This window comes from Erinaceus europaeus, chromosome 3 (genome assembly GCF_950295315.1).
Source record: "Erinaceus europaeus chromosome 3, mEriEur2.1, whole genome shotgun sequence".
Lineage (NCBI taxonomy): Eukaryota > Metazoa > Chordata > Mammalia > Eulipotyphla > Erinaceidae > Erinaceus > Erinaceus europaeus.
Genome location: NC_080164.1, coordinates 20,776,922 through 20,794,825, shown reverse-complemented (window position 1 = coordinate 20,794,825; position 17,904 = coordinate 20,776,922). Strand labels below are relative to the sequence as shown.

Genomic DNA, 17,904 nt, shown 5'->3' with positions numbered 1-17,904 from the left:
AAGAAGAGGTATCTATCCTCAGGTTAGAAAAATGTCCCAAATGCTCTTCCCTGAAGCACCTTTTCACTCTCACCTTGCACAGCGTCTTTTCTAGTTATGTCTTTCTCTTCCTCCTCTACCTCTTTTTTCAAAAGGGTAAAGAATAGAGTGGGAAATTGGGTTGGGGAGGCTGTTCAGAGATGTCACACATCAACAAAGCTCTGAGTTTACCACCCAATTCCATCTAAAAGCAAAGACCAAACCAAAACAAAACCATGGAGAGGCTCACCCTTCAGAGCACATGTTACAATCTGTGAGGACCAGATTCAAGCCCCAGGCCCCGCCTGCAAGGGGAAAGCTTCATGAGTGGCGAAGCAGTGCTGAGGTGTCTTTTTCTCTCTACCTCTCTCTTCTTCCCCCTTCCCTCCTGATTTCTCTGTCTCTATGCAAAAATGAAATAAATTTAATATTCAAAAAATAAGATAGGACTGTGCTAAGTCTCCCCAGGTGATTCTAATAAGCACAAATACCTGCCCCCCCCCCCAGCCCATGGGAAGCCAGGCGTCTGTCAGTACAGCCAAATGTAGATGTTTTAAATGCTCTCCAGGGGCTGAGGCTGCATTGGCCCAGCTGAGAAAACTGTACCAGAAAGACAACATCTTTTATTCCACCTCTGACCGGCTGCCCTGGCGGAATCAGTCTGCCAACCAACCTCCCCAGTCATGCGTGACTCCCCAGTCCCTGTGAGAGCCCACATGGCTTCTAGCCCTCTTGGCTTCCCTGGAGCAGAACACAGAAGGAAACCAGACCAGAGTGGAAAGCATTTTCAAACTTTATTTACAACTGTCACAGTGACAAAAAAGTAGTTTGAAAAAAAAAAATGCTAGTTTCTCCCTGAGCCTCATAAAAGAACAGATAGAAGTTACAGGAGGTTCATCTTACAACAGGCATTTTTACTGAAATACTAGGTTTTTTTTTTCTTTTTTTCAACACGATCAGTTAGAAATACACACAAGTTACTTAAAAAAAAAAAAAGTAACACAAGAGGAAGCCAGATGGGAGCTCAGCCACTCCAAGAGGGGCTGGGTCCCCCAAGGAACACTCCGGGGTCTGGTTTTAGTTGTCAGACTCCACATGGTCATCCAAAGCTGTCTGGCGACAGGCAGAAAAGAAGAAACCACCACCCACCCACCCCCAAACACACATATACACAGAGTAGGTTTGTTATGCACTTCACAAGCACGTTTCCATCACATGGGCAAGACAGGGACAGTAGACACAGGGGAGCCGAGGGGCACACGGGTACACAGGAAGTTCAAAGGCAAGACCCCATCCACAAAGGGAGTTGCAGGCTGAGAAATGCTGCGGCGGGAGAGAGGCGGGAGGGCAGGCTCTCTGCAGCCCCAACAGAACAGGAGGAAAGAGCGAGAGAGAACCCCCATGCACGGTGCAGCTTCCAAGATCCTGTAGTTCCCCAGGGGGCTAAAAAGAGTTATTGCCATCAGTGGGTGAGATACAAGCAGACAAACAGCACTGAGACACAGAGTGGGTACGGGGAGCTCCCCAGAACCCCAATCCTGTGAACTTGCCCACTCTCACCGTTGCCCATCTGCCTCAGCACTCTCAGAGTCACACTAGCCTTGAGGTATAAAATACATCTCTACGTGCAAGTTCAAAACTGGGGGTGGAAGTCTGGGGATATGGACGGGAGGCCTGATGGACCAGGAGGCGCCGGGCCCCGGGGAGGCTCTGGAGCCCACCTCTTGGCCACGGTCCTGCTCTGAGATGAGATGGTTTGAAGAGCTTGCCCTACAAACTCCTGCTCCAGAAGGTTCTTAACTCTGACCAGAGGCTCTAAGACCAAGGAGAACTTTCTCCAGCAGCTGTGCCCTTGCAGGGGGCAGGTGGGAGGGGGAGGCAATGTTCAGGCCCCTCAGCACCCTGTCCTTCCACCTGCATGAGAATCACCCAGGAAGATGCCCGGGGTCCCATGACACCCTTAAGTGTCCCCCGAGCCCCAGAGCTCACTATCCCTCCAGTAACCCTCAGCTCTGCCAGCTCTTGGGACCTACATAAAAGCCCCAACTCCAGCTAGAAAGAGAAAAAGGCCAGGGTGCCCTCCAAGTCTGGGGGGTGGGGGGGAGTGCTGGAAATGGGCTGGCCCCAGCGAGCCTGCTGCATTGGGCCTCTGCTAGGTGCAGCAAGTAATACTCTCCATCCACCCCAAAGGGCTAGGGCCAGAAAGGGCAAGTCAGAGGGAGAGAAGCACAAAAGCACTGCCTCTATTTAAAAAAAAAACCCTCTAGATTTCGGGGTGGGGGGAGGTGGGGGCGCGAGAATCCCTAGGAACTGCAGCAGCAGGGAACAGGGAGTCTGGAGACCATCCTCCAAGGCTGTTTTGCAGAAAGCCAAGGTCTTTCCCATACCCCATCTCCTTCCCCATACCCCCATGACAAACCAACACCCCTGGAATCAAAGCAAAGACCAGCAGTGGAGAGAGATGGGGACTCTGCTGTCTGAGCTGGGGTCTCTGAGCATAGCTAGCTTCAGCTGAGCTCTGCTGTGTCTCCTCAGATTCGTGCATTTTATCTCTAGAGCTCTATGTCTGTCTGCAGGCTTTTGCACAACAGCACCCCCCCACCCTTACCTACTGGACTCCCCCCAGCGCCCCGAGCCTGCTGGGGTTCAGATAGTGATCTCTCTCCTAGGTGTACCGCTAGCCTGCACCGAACCCCTGCAGCTTCCTTTCTCAGAAGGCTCTGCAAAGTGCAGACCAGGGCTCCACTACCCACCCCCCTGCATATATTTAAAAAAAAAAAGAGAGAGAGAGAGAGAAAAGAAAAGGAAACCAACTCAGTGATTTGCAGGTGCAAAACGGAAGCCTGAGCTTGCCATTTTCAGAACTCTAGTGGCCGACTCTCTCCTCCCATCACTCTGGGGAAAGGACACAGTTTGGGTGCCGACTCTGCCGCAGGGGGCCCCGGGGGAGCTGGCTGGGGCTCTACTGCTCCTTGGTCTCCTTCACTGTCTCTTCACAGTTGTCCTGCTCATCCTCAGGGACCAGGAACTCCTCGGGGGGCCACCGCAGCTCCCCGCTCTCCACCTCCCCCTCTGTGGGCTCCACCACGATGGAGGGCAGGCGGTCCTTGAGTTTGCAGCAGCGGTCGAAGTCAGAGGGGTCTGGGAAGATCTGAAACAAAGCAGAGAGAGCACTAGGTCAGGGTGACAGACAGATGAGGGAGGGCGGGAAATGTCTGCCTCCCATTTCCTGTACAGGTGCAGAACTGAGCCTGTGCCGGGGCCGTGACATTCCCTTGGGAAATGGGGGGGGGGGGGTAGGCCATGAGGGCAGGATAGGGGCCTCAGAGGACATGACCCCCAGCTAGAAACTGCAAGCTTTCAGGGCAGAGGCACCAAGTCCAAGAGGAGGCGCAGATCTGTTTGTATTTCCTGTTTGAATTCAGCTTGAGGGAGAAGAATTCTAAGGCACAGGCAGTTAAGTCATGTCTCTATTTGCAGCAAATGGTACAAAGCACACGGCAGGGACAATCACGGGACAATCGTGGGCACACCGGCTGTGCCAGTCACCAAGAGCCTCACACGTATAATTTTGTTTTCTCAGCAAATAAATCGGAAGGATTATACTTAAATCTTATTTTGCGAGACAGAAGCAATTCTTCTGTCAAAAGCAGACCATGACATTACAAGAAGTGAGAATAACAGCTCTCATCGATATAGACAGGAATATCTTAATAACATTCTCTTCTCATCTCCCTGCAATAGGCGTCTGCAAAACACTCTCACTCCCAACCTACGTCCTTCTCCACTGTCATCACCAGGACCTCAGCCCCCAGGCCCCTCCCTCCTTTCCTTTATTCCTTTCCTCCTCTTTCCCTCCCACCCCCCCTTCCTTCCTCCATCCCTCCCTTCCTTCCCCAGATCCTTTTGCCTTGGTGCAACATTACCAAGCCCAGCCCAAGTTTCACTTCGTGCTTCCCCTTTCTGCCTGGACAGTCTCTTAATAAATCAGATTCAGAATCCATAAAAACCATGACCAGATGAACCTATGGTTTGATGTCTCTCATCATTATTGAAAAGTTCTTAGAATGTATCTTCAAAAAAAAACCTTATTTTTAAAATTATAATCTATTTTTAAAAATGTATCTATCTTTACAAGAGAGAGAGAGAGAGAGAAACCAGAGCATCACTCAGCTCTGGCATATGGAGATGCAGGGGATAGAACCTGGGCCCATACATGCAAGCCCTGTGCGTGGATGTGCTCAGTTCTCTCCTTGGCCCTAGAATTTATCTGCTTATGAATTACTTTTGACATATTTCCTTTCCTCTTCCACTGGGGTAGCAAATATGTGCATACCATTTTTGTTGTTTAATAGAGAAGTAATGATTTTCACTTGGGTAAAATTTTTCACATTTCAGTAGTGTCTGTACACCAGCCTAGGTTTCTGTTTAAACTACTTCACTCATGTCAAAAATAGATATTGTGGGGGCCAGGTGATGGCTCTCTCTCTGGGACAACAATATTTTACAATATTAGAGGATGGAACATTCTCTACCATCGATTTGATGTGATCTGGGGCCCATATTCAGCTCAGGAGCCTAGGTGACCTCTGCATCCCTGTACATCTGACCTCACATTCTGTGGTCATGAGTAGGAACATTCTAAGCTGCCCCAATTTCAGGACCCATCTTCCTCAGGTGTAGCATAGAGTATGTTGTCCAGCCTCCCTTCAGAGGATGGAACATTCTCTACTATTGTTGATCCAAGTTGAGGGCACGGTCTTATGGGGGCCCACAAAGGGGTCTATTGTGTTGTTCTTGATAGAAATGACCAATAACAATGGAGAGAGGGATTTATTCGAGGTCCTGGCCCATCAAGTCTGTTTCGGAATCTCAGGACTCCCCGAATAGGGCCCCAGCTGATGGGGTGGCCTGATAGTGACTAAAGAGTCATCGTTAAAGTATGCCAGTCTCTTGCCCTTGTTCAGCTTTTGCAGTCCTTGCATTGATGAAGTTAGCTTTGGAGTGAGTGAGAGAACTGTAATAGGAAGGAGGTGAGGAGGGCTCCCTCTCATTACCATGCACAAGGACCCAGGTTCAAGCCCCTACCCTCCACCTTCGGTGGTGGTGGGGGGAGCTTCACAAGTGGTAGAGCTGTGTTTCAGGTATCTCTCCTCTGTGTCACCCTCTATAAGAGAAATAATGTATGGCTTATTCTACCTTAAAGGATAATTGCTTTGGAGGGAGGTTGCCAAAACTATTCTGCCTGGAAATGAGTGTCAGTACAAGGAGATTCAAACCCAGGTCCAGTTGACTCCTCTCTACCGCCCCGCCCCCCACACTGGGTTCTGCTCTCACTACAACTATAAGGCCAAAGTCATGCCAGGGTCAAGGGTCAGGTGCTGTGTCTACTTCCTGCACGTCTGTGTACTTCAAGGGTCTATTTCTCTTCTGAGTCCCGTCAAGAAGGGCTTTTTACTTAAGGCCTCCTCAGTGCCTTGCCCAGAGTCAGGGGGCTGGGGGAGGAGCCCACACCAGGCTATACAGACAGAGCCACCTGGGCCTCTGTGGATTGACTACAGCTGACCCAAATTCCTGGCCCACCCAGCAGCTTAAGAACTTAATCCAGCTGGGCTCTGGCCATTTAAGGTCCTTGGTGACACAGCTCAGCTTCAAAGCAGCCTCTTAACTGAGGATCTGGAAGGTCACAGAATCAGACAGTTCAAGGTCAACTCCTCCAACTTCTCCATTTAATGGATGGGAAAACAGAGGCTCAGAGAGGTCAGGAGACTATCTTGGACTCACACAGCTCCTAAAGGAAGGACAGGGGAGTCGGGCTGTAGTGCAGCGGGTTAAGCGCAGGTGGCGCAAAGCACAATGACCGGCATAAGGATCCTGGTTCGAACCCTGGCTCCCCACCTGCAGGGGAGTCACTTCACAGGCGGTGAAGCAGGTCTGCAAGGTGTCTATCTTTCTCTCCTCCTCTCTGTCTTCCCCTCCTCTCTCCATTTCTCTCTGTCCTATCCAACAACGACAACAACAATAATAACTACAACAATAAGACAACAAGGGCAACAAAAGGGAATAAATAAATAAAATAAATATTAAAAAAAAAAAGGAAGGACAGAGTGAGTGGAGAAACCTCTGAAGAGGCCCTGGCTGTCTGGGGACACACACCACAGCAGAAACGTAGAACAGTGTCCCCTGTCCCTGTCCCAGGAGGTTGACATGCCCTTCTACAAACCTAGGCCCTTCCCAACTTCCTGGTGTCCTATCTAACTATACCCCAACCCCAAGCAGTCAAGTCAGTGACTGAGTCACAGGCCAGGAGGGATCTTGGGACCCTCGTGTCTCCACAGAACCGCCCCAGTCCCCGCAGGCCAGTGGTTATTAACTATTTATCCAATCAAGTCCTATTGCTGGGGATTAAGCCTTAGCCAGCTGTACAACCAGGCATCATTAAAGACTTAGCACTCATAAACAGGATGGCCATGGCTGCTGAGAGGTAAAACACGCTGGGGAGGGCGTGGCCAGGGAGCTATGTGGCTCACAGGCATAGGCAGCAACTGGAGAGCAGGACCTCCACTGTGGCTTCTTCTTCTGATCTGGCCAGCCCAGCTAGGGGCACCACACAGGCCTGAGCTGTGATGCAGGGTCAAGGTCAAGAGGCCCATGGGGGCCCCTTCTCATGTCTCCTGTCAAAATCCTCTGCTCACAAACCAGGGGAGTGAAGAGGACGTCATTGAGCAGAAAGCAGGGTGCAGTTTACAAGACTCTTCCAGAGAGCACCTTGCTTAAGCCACACTCGCCACTCTGCCCCCTACCCCTACGCCAGCACCCCCAACCCCAGGGCTCGAGAGTCACACTGAAGAGCCAGATTAGACCCAGGTCTGCATTGTGTAGCACCTGTCCCTTCTAGAAAATGAATGGATGCCACTGGACAAAGATACCCACTTCACAGACAGAAAGGTGACCAGAGAAAGGGGGTGGTACTCAGGGCTCACTACCCCCAAGGCTTCTGGGGGGCAGGGGGTAGCTCAGGCTCCAGGGTGAACCTTCCCCAGAAACCTGTTCTCAACCATGAGGAGGATCAGAGACAGAGCTGTAAAATAGCAAGAAGTTGCCCCCAGAGCTGTGAAACAAGACCTCAGGCCCTGCCTCCACCCTCAGCCCCCTCACTGCATCTACTCAACCATAAAAAACGGTGCTGGGACTCAGACCATGGCCCCCCACAGCCAGTAAGAAGAAACTGGGCTGGAAGCAGGGTGCAAAGCCAGTAGTGTGGGGGTGGGGGGTGGCAGGGAGGGGACAGTCAGGCCAAGAGCATGTGACTTTCAGGCCAGGAATAGGGCCCTAACTGGAATTTTGTGGGGAGTGTTCAGTGGTGGTGGTGATGGTGAAGGGAGTGGGAGCAGACCCCAAAGCTTCACCACAGCCCTATCTTACAGATGAGGAGACCAAAAGAAGGGAGAAGTGATGAACTCTGTGCAGTGAGAGCTGAACAGGGACCCAAACACAGACCTGCAAGCCTCAGAAGAGGCCATCATTTGAGACAAGCCACAGTATCTGGTCTCTTCATGTCCTTGAGATCACTTGTGTCACCCCCCCCCCCCCAGCAAGTCCTGTCACTTCCCCCTCTGCCTCTGTTTCTCCTCCCGAGAAGCCAAGTGACCTCCCTGTCTCACACGATGGGAACAAATTCTTGGCACAGGTAAAAGATGCTGAAACACTCGGAGGCCATGTGCTAAATTCAAATTGGAATGTCCTCTTTGGAGCAGTTTCAACAGGGCTCCAGTAAGTCCTCAACCTTTCCAAGTGCAAGGCAGCCCTCCTCACACAGTAATTAAAATAACTTCAAACAATGCCTTTCAGACCAAGAGCAGCACAATTAAGTCTTTTAAGTCCTTGGAGGTAAGTCTGAGCATTGAACTTTTGATACAGCTTAGCTGCCAGAGAACTTTGTTCCCTGGGTTGTTTAAAGCAGGTGCCTTCAGGAAGAAAGAAAAAAAAAGAAGAAAGACTTAATCATATTTTTAAAAATCACTACAATAATCTAGCCATTCCATCAAGCGATTTTATTTCATGATCAGGTAGCACCCCATGGATGCCTCTGAAAAATGTAGCTCTTTCTCTTAAAAAAAAAAAAAAAAGAGAGAAGGAAAGAAAGAAAGGAAGGAAGGAAGGAAGGAAGGAAGGAAAGAAAGAAAGAAAGAAAGAAAGAAAGAAAGAAAGAAAGAAAGAAAGAAAGAAAGAAAGATCCTAGAATCGGGAGCCTCTCATTTCCTTACATGCAGCCCAAAAAGCCTTGTGAAGTGGCTCTGAGTATTTCTGCCAGTGCTATCTTATCTCCAACAGCTGCTTAAGAGACTGACCCCAAGGAGGTCAAGATTTTTCCACTAAGTCATGCTTTTTAATCATCTAGGCAGCAGAAAAATGAGAGGTTGCAACTGCAATTTGGCGGGGCAAGGAAGGCAGTGGAAAAAAAGACTCAAGTCCGACCTGCCAAGCACATGACAGGTAGGGCTGTGTCAGGGTGGGGCCGGCCAGCCCAGCCTGCTGTGTGCCTGCAGGGGCTTGGGGGTAGGGGTGGGGGGTTGAGGCACCCCTGCTCCAGAAAGCAACAGCTTCTGGGTGAATCTGTTGTCCCAAAGCGCCCCTTCTCTCTGAACTGGTGAGAAGCAAACACCGCCCCGCCCCCCTCAAAGCAAACAAACAAAAAAAGCCTTTTCTCTTCTTTTTGCAGCAAATGCCCCACCCCACTCCCAGAGGCCCAATGAGGAGGCTGGGGAGGCTCAGCCAGGCTGGTGGGACCCACCCTCATCCCCAGGACAGCCTGAATCTAGAAGCATCTATCTCCAGCTGGGATGCTCTCAGCTCAGTCCCTTTCTCCCCTGCCAGTGCTGAACTCCACAGGCAGCCATCATGGGGTGGGGTGGGGGTGGGGGTGGGCTGAAACTCATAGGCATCAACTCCTTCCTTTGCACTTGGAGTCAAGTCTCCGAAAGCACATACACACCCAGAATATTCTGGTAGCTGTGAGCCCTGCTGAGTAGGAACAGCAGCATCCACAGTGGGCGAGGGTGGCACCTGGGGAAATAGCTTAGGCTGTAAAGCACAGGGCCTGCAAGGGCCTCCATCCTCTGTACCACCTGTGTAGGAAGAACAGGGCTCTGCAACCTCCCTCCTCACTGTGTCTGTCTTGCTCACAAAAATAATAATTTATAAGAAGTCAGGCTCAAGCTTCCATTTTTTTCTTTTTTTTAAAAAAAGTTAAACTGCGGTGAAGCAGGTCTGCAGGTGTCTATCTTTCTCTCCCCCTCTGTCTTCCCCTCCTCTCTCCATTTCTCTCTGTCCTATCCAACAATGACAACATCAATAACAACAATAATAATAACCACAACAATAAAATAAGGGCAACAAAAGGGAATAAATAAATAAATTAAATGTTAATAAATAAATAAATAAAATGTTAAATGTTAGATGAAGGGTTAATGGTTTCCAGAATAGTCTATAACACATAGGCACAGACTCTCATCTCCCCTTGACTGGTGTCTAGGAGACAAAACAGGATTTCAATGTCCCTTCATCCTGCCTCTTCCTCATTCCCCAGAGTCCTTTGCTTTCATGCAATATGCCACACCCAGCCCCAGTTTCACCTTATGTTTTCCTCTACCGTTCTTTGTTCTTATGGTCCACTTGTAAGTGAGGTCATTTAGTACTGGCCTTTCTCTTTCTGGCTTGTCTCACTCAACATGATGCCTTCAAGTTCTGACCATGATATTCCAAAGGAGATGACCTCGTCATTTTTAACAGCTGCATAGTTCTCCATGGCATATGTGTACCACAGCTTCCTTAGCCGTTCAGCCATCACTGGGCAACTGGGTTCCTTCCAAGTTTGGGATATTACAAACTGCTATGAACATTGGTATGCGTAGGTCTTTCTGAATATTTAATTTATGTATTGACTAGAGACAGAAATTGAGAGAGAAGATGGAGATAGAGAAAAACCTCTGGTAGTGCTTCCCTGCTCATGAAGCTTCCCATGCCCCTGCAGGTGGGGACTAGGAGCTTGAACCCTGGTCTTTCAAATTGCAACATGTGTGCTCAACCAGCTGAGCCAATGCGAGCCCCTAAGCTTTTATTTTCTTTATTCCCCTAGAACCAGTCTCTCCCATGTGAAATTTCACTGCTTCCAAGCTGCCTTTTTTTTTCCCAGATAGGGAGAGACACCACAGCACTGGAACTTCCTCAGAGCCAGGGTACTGCCATGTGGTAATGGGGCTGGGATCTGGGTCACACACTCAGCCAAGCACAAGCGCCGCCCAGTGAGCTATCATCCAGTCCCAGCCTCCTTTCATGTTTGTGCACATTTCTGTGACGCATTATATGTAGCTATGACACTGAGTTTTGCATGGAGCCATGGTAGTGCAGAGGTGAGTGGCTAACCATGAGGACAGTGAACACAGGGAAACACAGGGAAACACAGGGAAATGCAGGCTGTCTGGGGGTGGCCCGACCTGGGCAGCCTGGGAGCAGGGCAGCCTCCAAGCAGGGCAGCCCAGGGCAGGGAACTGTGGGCTCCTGGGATTGAGGAGGTTTCAGCAGGTTCTCAGCTTGAAAGGATGAAAGTTTCCTGGAGTCAGCTCCCATTTCACCCCTGCGGGGAACTGAAAGGCAACACCAGAGCTCGAAAGGCCCGAAATTTAGGGGCCTGGCTATCAACTGTCCACCTGGAAGCCAGGTGACCCAGACCTGGGGTGGGGAGAAGAGAGGGAGGTGGCTGGCACCTGACATGGAAAATGTGAGTGATTCTGGAGGCAAAGGCCCTGAGAGACAACCAGAGCCACTACCCCAAGGCCTGAGGGCTCCCCGAGAGCAGGGAGAGATGCTAATAGGGAAAGCAGACACCTGCATGCCGAGGAGATGAAAGGTGACTAGCTGGACACAAAGGGCTGAGACCAGCTCTGCAAGCTGAGACCCTGTGAGCTCTGGACAGCCTGTCCCTCTCACTGTGGTGCAGCAGAGGAAAGAGGCACCTGGGATTGGGTGGGCAGAGAGGGACAGTGAGGCATAGCGCCCCTGGAGAATATCCCAAAGCCCAGTGAGGCCCCCTCCTTCTCTGATTCCAGAAGGGAAGACTGTAATCTCAGAAAAAGCATGGCTCCCTCCCCCAGCTAGACCAGCAGAGCAGACTGTAGAGACCTGGCATTCACCTGGCTCCTATGACCTCTGTGACCTTCGCCCAGCCATGCTAACTGCTCAGGGCCTTGGTGGGCTCCTGAGGAAAAGGAGGAAGGGAGTTCCACTTCACAGGACTGTTGGGAGGCTTATGGGAGTTTGAAAGCCAGCAAACTCAAAACGCAGTGAACACCCTCTCCCCCATACCCCTGCCCCTCCTTTTTTCCTCCCCTATAAAGTGGGATTAATGCTAAATCCCCTCGTACAGGGCTTTGGAGAGAATCACACATAGGTTTGTGTGAACCTGCTCTGCAAACATTACATTCCTCAGGATGCTTCTATTAGGAAAGCACGGGGCTGGGGGATGAGGGGAGAATCAGAGCAAGGGACTGGAGAGCTATGGCTGGGGTTGTGGAGACTGGAGCAATGCTGTGGCCTGGGAATACACTTCTGTATTCCCAGGGCAGGGCCAGGCCAGCTGGAAAGGGGGCCACCGCCTCATTGAGACCCCAGCCTTCCAGCAGAGGATTCCCACAACAGAGCTCCCTGCCTGACCTTGGTAAGCCAGGCCCTCCTGCCCCTCATCTACCCAATGTCTGGGTTTCTTAAAAAAATAAAAATAAAAAATATATATACATATACATATATACATTTCAAAATCGTCCACTTGTTTGTGTTTCTGCCCTCCCAGGAGAAGCTAGGCTGCACTGAGCAGCCTGAACCACCGAAAGTGGACAGACCAGCTGCAGCCCAGTCAGATGGAAAACACACCCTCTGACCACACGCCAAAGCAAGCAAACAGGGTGGTGAGACACCTGCCACCTTATCACCGCCTTCTTCCTCCTCCTTGCCATACCTTGTATTTTATTGACTTTCCAAAGTGAACCCTGGCAGGGAAGGACAGAGGAATGATGGAAGAAGGGTCTCCTAGACTCAGCAAGAAAGAATAACCCCAGTCTCATCTCCTGGACTTAGCAGGAAATAACCTCCAATCTTACCTCCACAGCAAGGCCCCACACTCTGTGCAGCTTTGATCCCCGGCCTTTGCCCACTGTTCCCCAGGATGGAGGCTTCAGGACCCCCACCTGACCCTCTCCTGCCCTTCCCTGGTGCCTCTAATCCTCCAAGGGCTTGAGGCAGTGCCTTGGGACTTCCTAACAACTGTTCAATCTCCTTCCTTTGGATTAAAGATGCTTAAGCCTCTGGTCTTGAAACTTAAAAGAAAAGGAAATCCTCTGGATAAACACTGTTTTCCATAAACATCTCTCCCACACACACTCCCCATCCTGCAAGTGCAGAGTTCCTGACTCCTAGGAATTAGCACTAATTACCACCCATCACCCTGGGCACCCCCACCCTGAGCCGGATGGGGCTTTTAGAACCTTAAAAGGATGTTTCTTGGACTTCTCCAGGGTGGTGAGAAAAGACCACAGCTGGTTTATGGGATTTCAAATACCCACGTGCTACCAATAGGCTCATGGTTGGTCCTATGGTAATAGGTCATTCTCCAAGTCTTGTCCAGTGACCTCTGCTGGGTCGTGAGTCACATGGCCTTGTGAGTCACAGGGCCTCGAGGCCACCACCAAGACTGCCCACTTGCTTCCCGGCTCCCACTCTCTCCCGGTGCTCATGAGCTAACTCAGGTGGCCAGTCTCCCTGGACTCAGTCATGGCACCACCGCTCCAGACCCAGACAGCCTGCTCCCTTCATCAATCGCTATCGAACAGGCCATGGCCGGTGCGCCGCTATGTTCCATGGCTGGGGAGCCAGAGACGACCCGAACTGCCCCTGCGGCTCCAGACAGACTATGACCCACATAGTCAACGACTGCCACCTCTCCAGATTCAAAGGAGGTCTCAAAACTTTACATCAGGCTCAACCTGACGCTGTTAACTGGCTACGGAAGAAGGGCAAACTCTAGAAGAAGGTGGAGAATGTCCACTCTACAACTTCTGGGATGCACCTGCTTGCCCCCATCATCCGTGAAAATTCTCCACTTGGGTGGCATTCACCCATAACCTCCACCTTACCTTGTCCCTGCTGAGGTCAGCAGCTAACTCAAGTGTCTTTGCAGTAAAGTCATTTATCCTGAGTGGGGAGACAGCTCAGCATTAAGCACATACCCTGCATGCCGGGTGGCTCAGAAGCCCCAGGTTCAGTCTCCAGCATTGCCAAGCGATTGAACTGAGTGATGGCCTGATTTCTTTCTCTATCATTCATCAAAACAGTGCCCAGAGAAATAGCTTGTCTGGTAGAGCACAGATAGGATTTGCATCTCTCAGGATCTTAGTTCAATCCCCAGTACCACAAGTGCCACAGTAATGCTCTGGCTTCTCTCTCATACACATGTGAAAGTATATATGAAAGAAGAAAGCTTAAAAATCGAGATAGTCTTGTATTGGTTTTTTGTTTTTTCCCTCCCTAACTAGAAGTTTTTCATGATAATGAATCTTGTCCAAGAGGCCTGGAGATTTCAGCTACTCAGAACTACAGCTTTGATGTTAAACCACAAATGGGGTCACAGACTTAGAGCTGTGCCCTAGCAGAAGCCATGTCTATTACCAGGGAACAGGGGTCCTACTGTCCCCCCAACCAGGGACATTTTGTTCTGCTGAGAACGTAGGCTTTCAAAGCTCAAATCCCATCAGGGACAGTGTCCATGGAGCTCAAAGATTTCCTGAACACGACTAAGCAGTTCTCAGTTGGTCTCTTTTCCAGTGTTGACACAAACCAGCTCGGGTATTTGGTTCATAGCTTCAAAAATGAACAAATCAGGTCTATCACTTCATGAGAAAAGACTGGACTGTATTCGTTACCAAATGATAAAAATTGAGCTTTCAAGTAAAAATGAGAATGTTGGCAAACTGGTAGTAACTAAAAAGGACTGATGAGTGGGGGTGTGGCACCGTGGAGTCAACCTATTCCTCACCACCTCACACTCACAATTTAAAAACGCCTTCCTGAAGGGCCCTTGATGCAGCAGCGAAAATGAGTCTTTATTAAATAAGGCCCACGGCCTTAGTGCTCTATGTGATGGGAAGGAAAGTCAATATGAAGATTCTGGTCACATCTATTAAGGCACCAGGGTTGTCTGGAGTGACAGTCCTTGATGGCCAAGCTGTAGGCTGGACCGGCCACTGTCCCTGTGGACACTATTTTTATATGGAAGCATCAGTAACTTCTGGGGATTCCAACATGGGTATCTAGTGAGTGTGTTCTCAAAAATGAGAATTCAACCAGGCTGTCACTTCAAGGGAAGTTACAGGCAGAACTGGTGGCCAGTGATTAAAATTGAGACATCAAACAAAAATCAGAGTGTTGGAAAATGTGTATCAATTGCCTCCCACTCAAGAGCTTCCTGGTGTGACTGGTGGAGATACTGAAAAATGTGATTTTTTTCTTTAATGTTGTATACAGAAATATGTCAACATCTGAAAGATCTGCATAACTCAGTGAACCTATCTTTCCCCAAATGACCACCGTACCACCTTAGGAAGCCAAGTGTGCACAAGTGCAAGAAGGAAAGAATGGATTGTAATGCCAGAATCCAAACTGGCTTGCTTTAGAACCTTTGAAGAAATTCCTGCTTGTTGAGTTTTGGCAAAATATCAAAGAAAAGTATCTGAAAAGGTCTTGAAAATATTTCTTGCTGGGTTGACAAGATGGCTCACCTGGACAGTGCTCTCTCTCTCTCTCTCTCTATCTCTATCTCTCTCTCCATCTGCTCAGCAACGGGAAATCCTGATAATGATAAAAGAAAAAAATCCCTTCTTTTCTAACCACTTATCTGCACACAGCAGATTGTCATTTATTTCAACCAACACCCATTACACAAAAAGCAAAGGCAAAAGCAGGGAGGAGTCTCTAGCTGTCTTCTAGCCAGACACTAAACAGCTTCACAAACACGTAAAATAATGCCTTTCTCCTCACAGATCTTTTTACTTTGTAGGGGGGGTTGTTTTGAAAAACACATTTATTTGTACTACAGGTGCTTATTTTTTTTAAATTTTTTTTAACTTTTTTTTATATTTATTTAATTTATTTTTTCCCTTTTGTTGCCCTTGTTGTTTTATTGTTGTAGTTATTATTGTTGTTGTTGTTGTTGGATAGGACAGAGAGAAATGGAGAGAGGGAGGGGAAGACAGAGAGGAGGAGAGAAAAATAGACACCTGCAGACCTGCTTCACCGCCTGTGAAGCGACTCCCCTGCAGGTGGGGAGCCGGGGTTCGAACCGGGATCCTTATGCCGGTCTTTGTGCTTTGCGCCACCTGCGCTTAGCCCGCTGTACTACAGCCCGACTCCCTACAGGTGCTTATTTATATTGACATTCAATGTGTCATTCTTTCAAAGGAGTAAACAAACATTTAAAGTATTTTAAAGATTTACTGTCTCTCTTTATGAGGAAAAAATAAGCAAGCATTTCAAAACTTATTTTAATGTCAAAAGATCAACTCTCTTTGGGCGGTGGGAATTGTGTGGAGTTGTACCCCTCCTACCCTATGGTTTTGTTAATTAATCCTTTCTTAAATAAAAATAAATAAATAAATAAATAAAAAAAAAAGATCAACTCTCTGTAAACAGATATCCCCAGAAGTCCTAGGAAAATTTTTTAAAGAACAATAAAATAATTAAGTGCCAATTGTTTGAAAATCATGAGTTTGAAGAGGGGGAAAAAGCCTCTCAGGAAGATGGCTGCACAAGTCAGAGTTGATGGACCACACATATGCAAACCGGGAAAGATGTGAGGGGAGTATACAGGTATATGCCAGTATTTGAAGGGTGGCCATGAAGCAGACAGAACAAATGTTTAACTCCAGGATGAAGGATTTTACCTGCAGAAGCTCTAACAAACTCCCCCCTAAGCAATAGGGAAATCAAGGCCCAAAGAGATGACCACAGAGATGGTGGCAGAGTCAAGACTACAATCCCATTCTTGACGCACCAGGTTAAGCGCAAGGATCAGGGTTTGAACCCCCCCACACCTTCAGGGGGGAAGCTTCACAAGGTCTGCAGGTGTCTTGTCTTTCTCTCTCCTTATCTCTGCTCCTCTTTCAATTTCTCTCTGACATATCCAGTAAAACATAAAAAATGGCCATCAGGAGCAGTGAATTCATAGTGCCACACTGAGAGCCAGCAATAACCCTAGTGGAAAAAAAAAAAAAGAAAGAAAGAAAGAAAAGAAAAGAAAAAAAAAAGAATCCTGTTCTCAGTCTATACTCTTGGGCTTACTCAGCCGCCACTCCCCTCAAGGCTTCTATATTGTGGGGGAAAAGCACCTTGTAAGTTTCAGGAGGGTGAGAGGCAGGTTCTTCTCTTTCTTTTAAAAATGGAGGAAGGGATGGCAAGATAGCTCACCTGGGAGGGTGCCTGCTTGACCATACAGAGGGTCCAGGTTCAAGCCCAACCCAGCTTCATGGGTATCCCTCTCACCCTCTCAAAGTCAGCCCAGGGGGTGGAACCCTGACAGGAAAAGTGGAAAAAGAAAACTGAGAGAGCTAGTCTTCAGGAAGTACAAATTTAGAAAAGCAGCTCAAGGAAGTTGAAGATGTGGAAACTGATTTCCTGAAAAAGTCTCCGCTCCCACATCCCCTGGAAAGTTTGTTTCAAGTGAGGCCCAGGGCAGCTGTGCTCTGACCCCAGCACTGGCTACAGTGTGAAACTACATTCTTAGCAGCACTATAGGGAAGAAATTTGGGGGAGAAAACCCTCCAATGTTAAAGCACCAAAGAAAACAGCCCAATGGGTTCCTGATGCTTCAATTTCCATTTCCAAAGGGGGCCAAGGATCAGAGAAACTGATAAATCGTTGCCTGGTATTAGCTGGTGCTCAGGAGTGTGTCTGTCTAAGAGAATAAACTTCCAGTCAAGGGGGGAAAAAAAATCCCCTCATGGGAACGACAGTGAGTCAAGCCTCAGGAAGCTGACCACTGTGTTCTTACTCCTTCATGTCCACATTCGGGCTCAACTCACTTGTTTAAAATACACATATATTTTTTAAAATGAAACTCTATCATGACCTAAATGGAAAATTAGTATTGCATGTCCTAGGGAGTCATTATAAAAATGCACCAACATTTGGGACCAGGGTGGCCCAGCAGTAGAGCATTTGCCTTGCGTGCATGATGGGATTCTGAGTTCATGTCCCAGCAAAACAATGCTTGGGTCTCTCTCTCAAATAATAACAATAATAATAACAATCAGTTGAAATGTTAATACATAGCATCTTAAAAGCTTTTCTGTGTACCACCTAAATTAACTTTGCAGACCACAAGCTATCTACGCACCCTGGCCTGGATTGTCCACTTGTTACAGAGCACTGGGAAGCTTGCAGAGTGGCTATGGAAGAGAGTCCTGAGCACGGGGCCTAAGAGAGATTCCACTTATGCTCAGAGTCCTAGTCACCCTGGACCCCAGGGGAGCAGGATTTCTAAGCCATGACTATTCCATGTGACAGACCTGAAACCTCCAGGAAACCAAGGTGGCTCAGGAGGAAAGATGCACCTGTTTAGCCCTTGCAGGTCTCCAGGCCAAGGTCACACTGGGCTGACTGTCACTAACAGACTAAATAAACATGTTCACAACCTAGAGAGCCTGTCGGGATATAGGACAAGAACACAGACTGCCAGCTATATTTTTTGCAACATTGGCTAAGCGATGCTTAAATGCCATTATGGTCATCACCTGTTTGATACAAGCAACATAATTCAATCCCATACACTTACACACAGGC

The 17,904-nt window shown here is 48.6% G+C and overlaps 1 protein-coding gene across 1 annotated transcript in view; it reads right to left on the bottom strand.

Moving 5' to 3' along the window:
• Nucleotides 1-793: 793 nt before the first annotated feature.
• LBH (LBH regulator of WNT signaling pathway) overlaps nt 794-17,904 on the bottom strand; it is a 30,044-nt gene continuing 12,933 nt past the window's right edge. Inside the window, exon 4 of the mRNA XM_016188498.2 lies at nt 794-3,169. Within this exon, the coding sequence (XP_016043984.2) occupies nt 2,981-3,169 (189 nt within the window). The 3' untranslated portion in view covers nt 794-2,980. The remainder of the gene's footprint in view (nt 3,170-17,904) is intronic.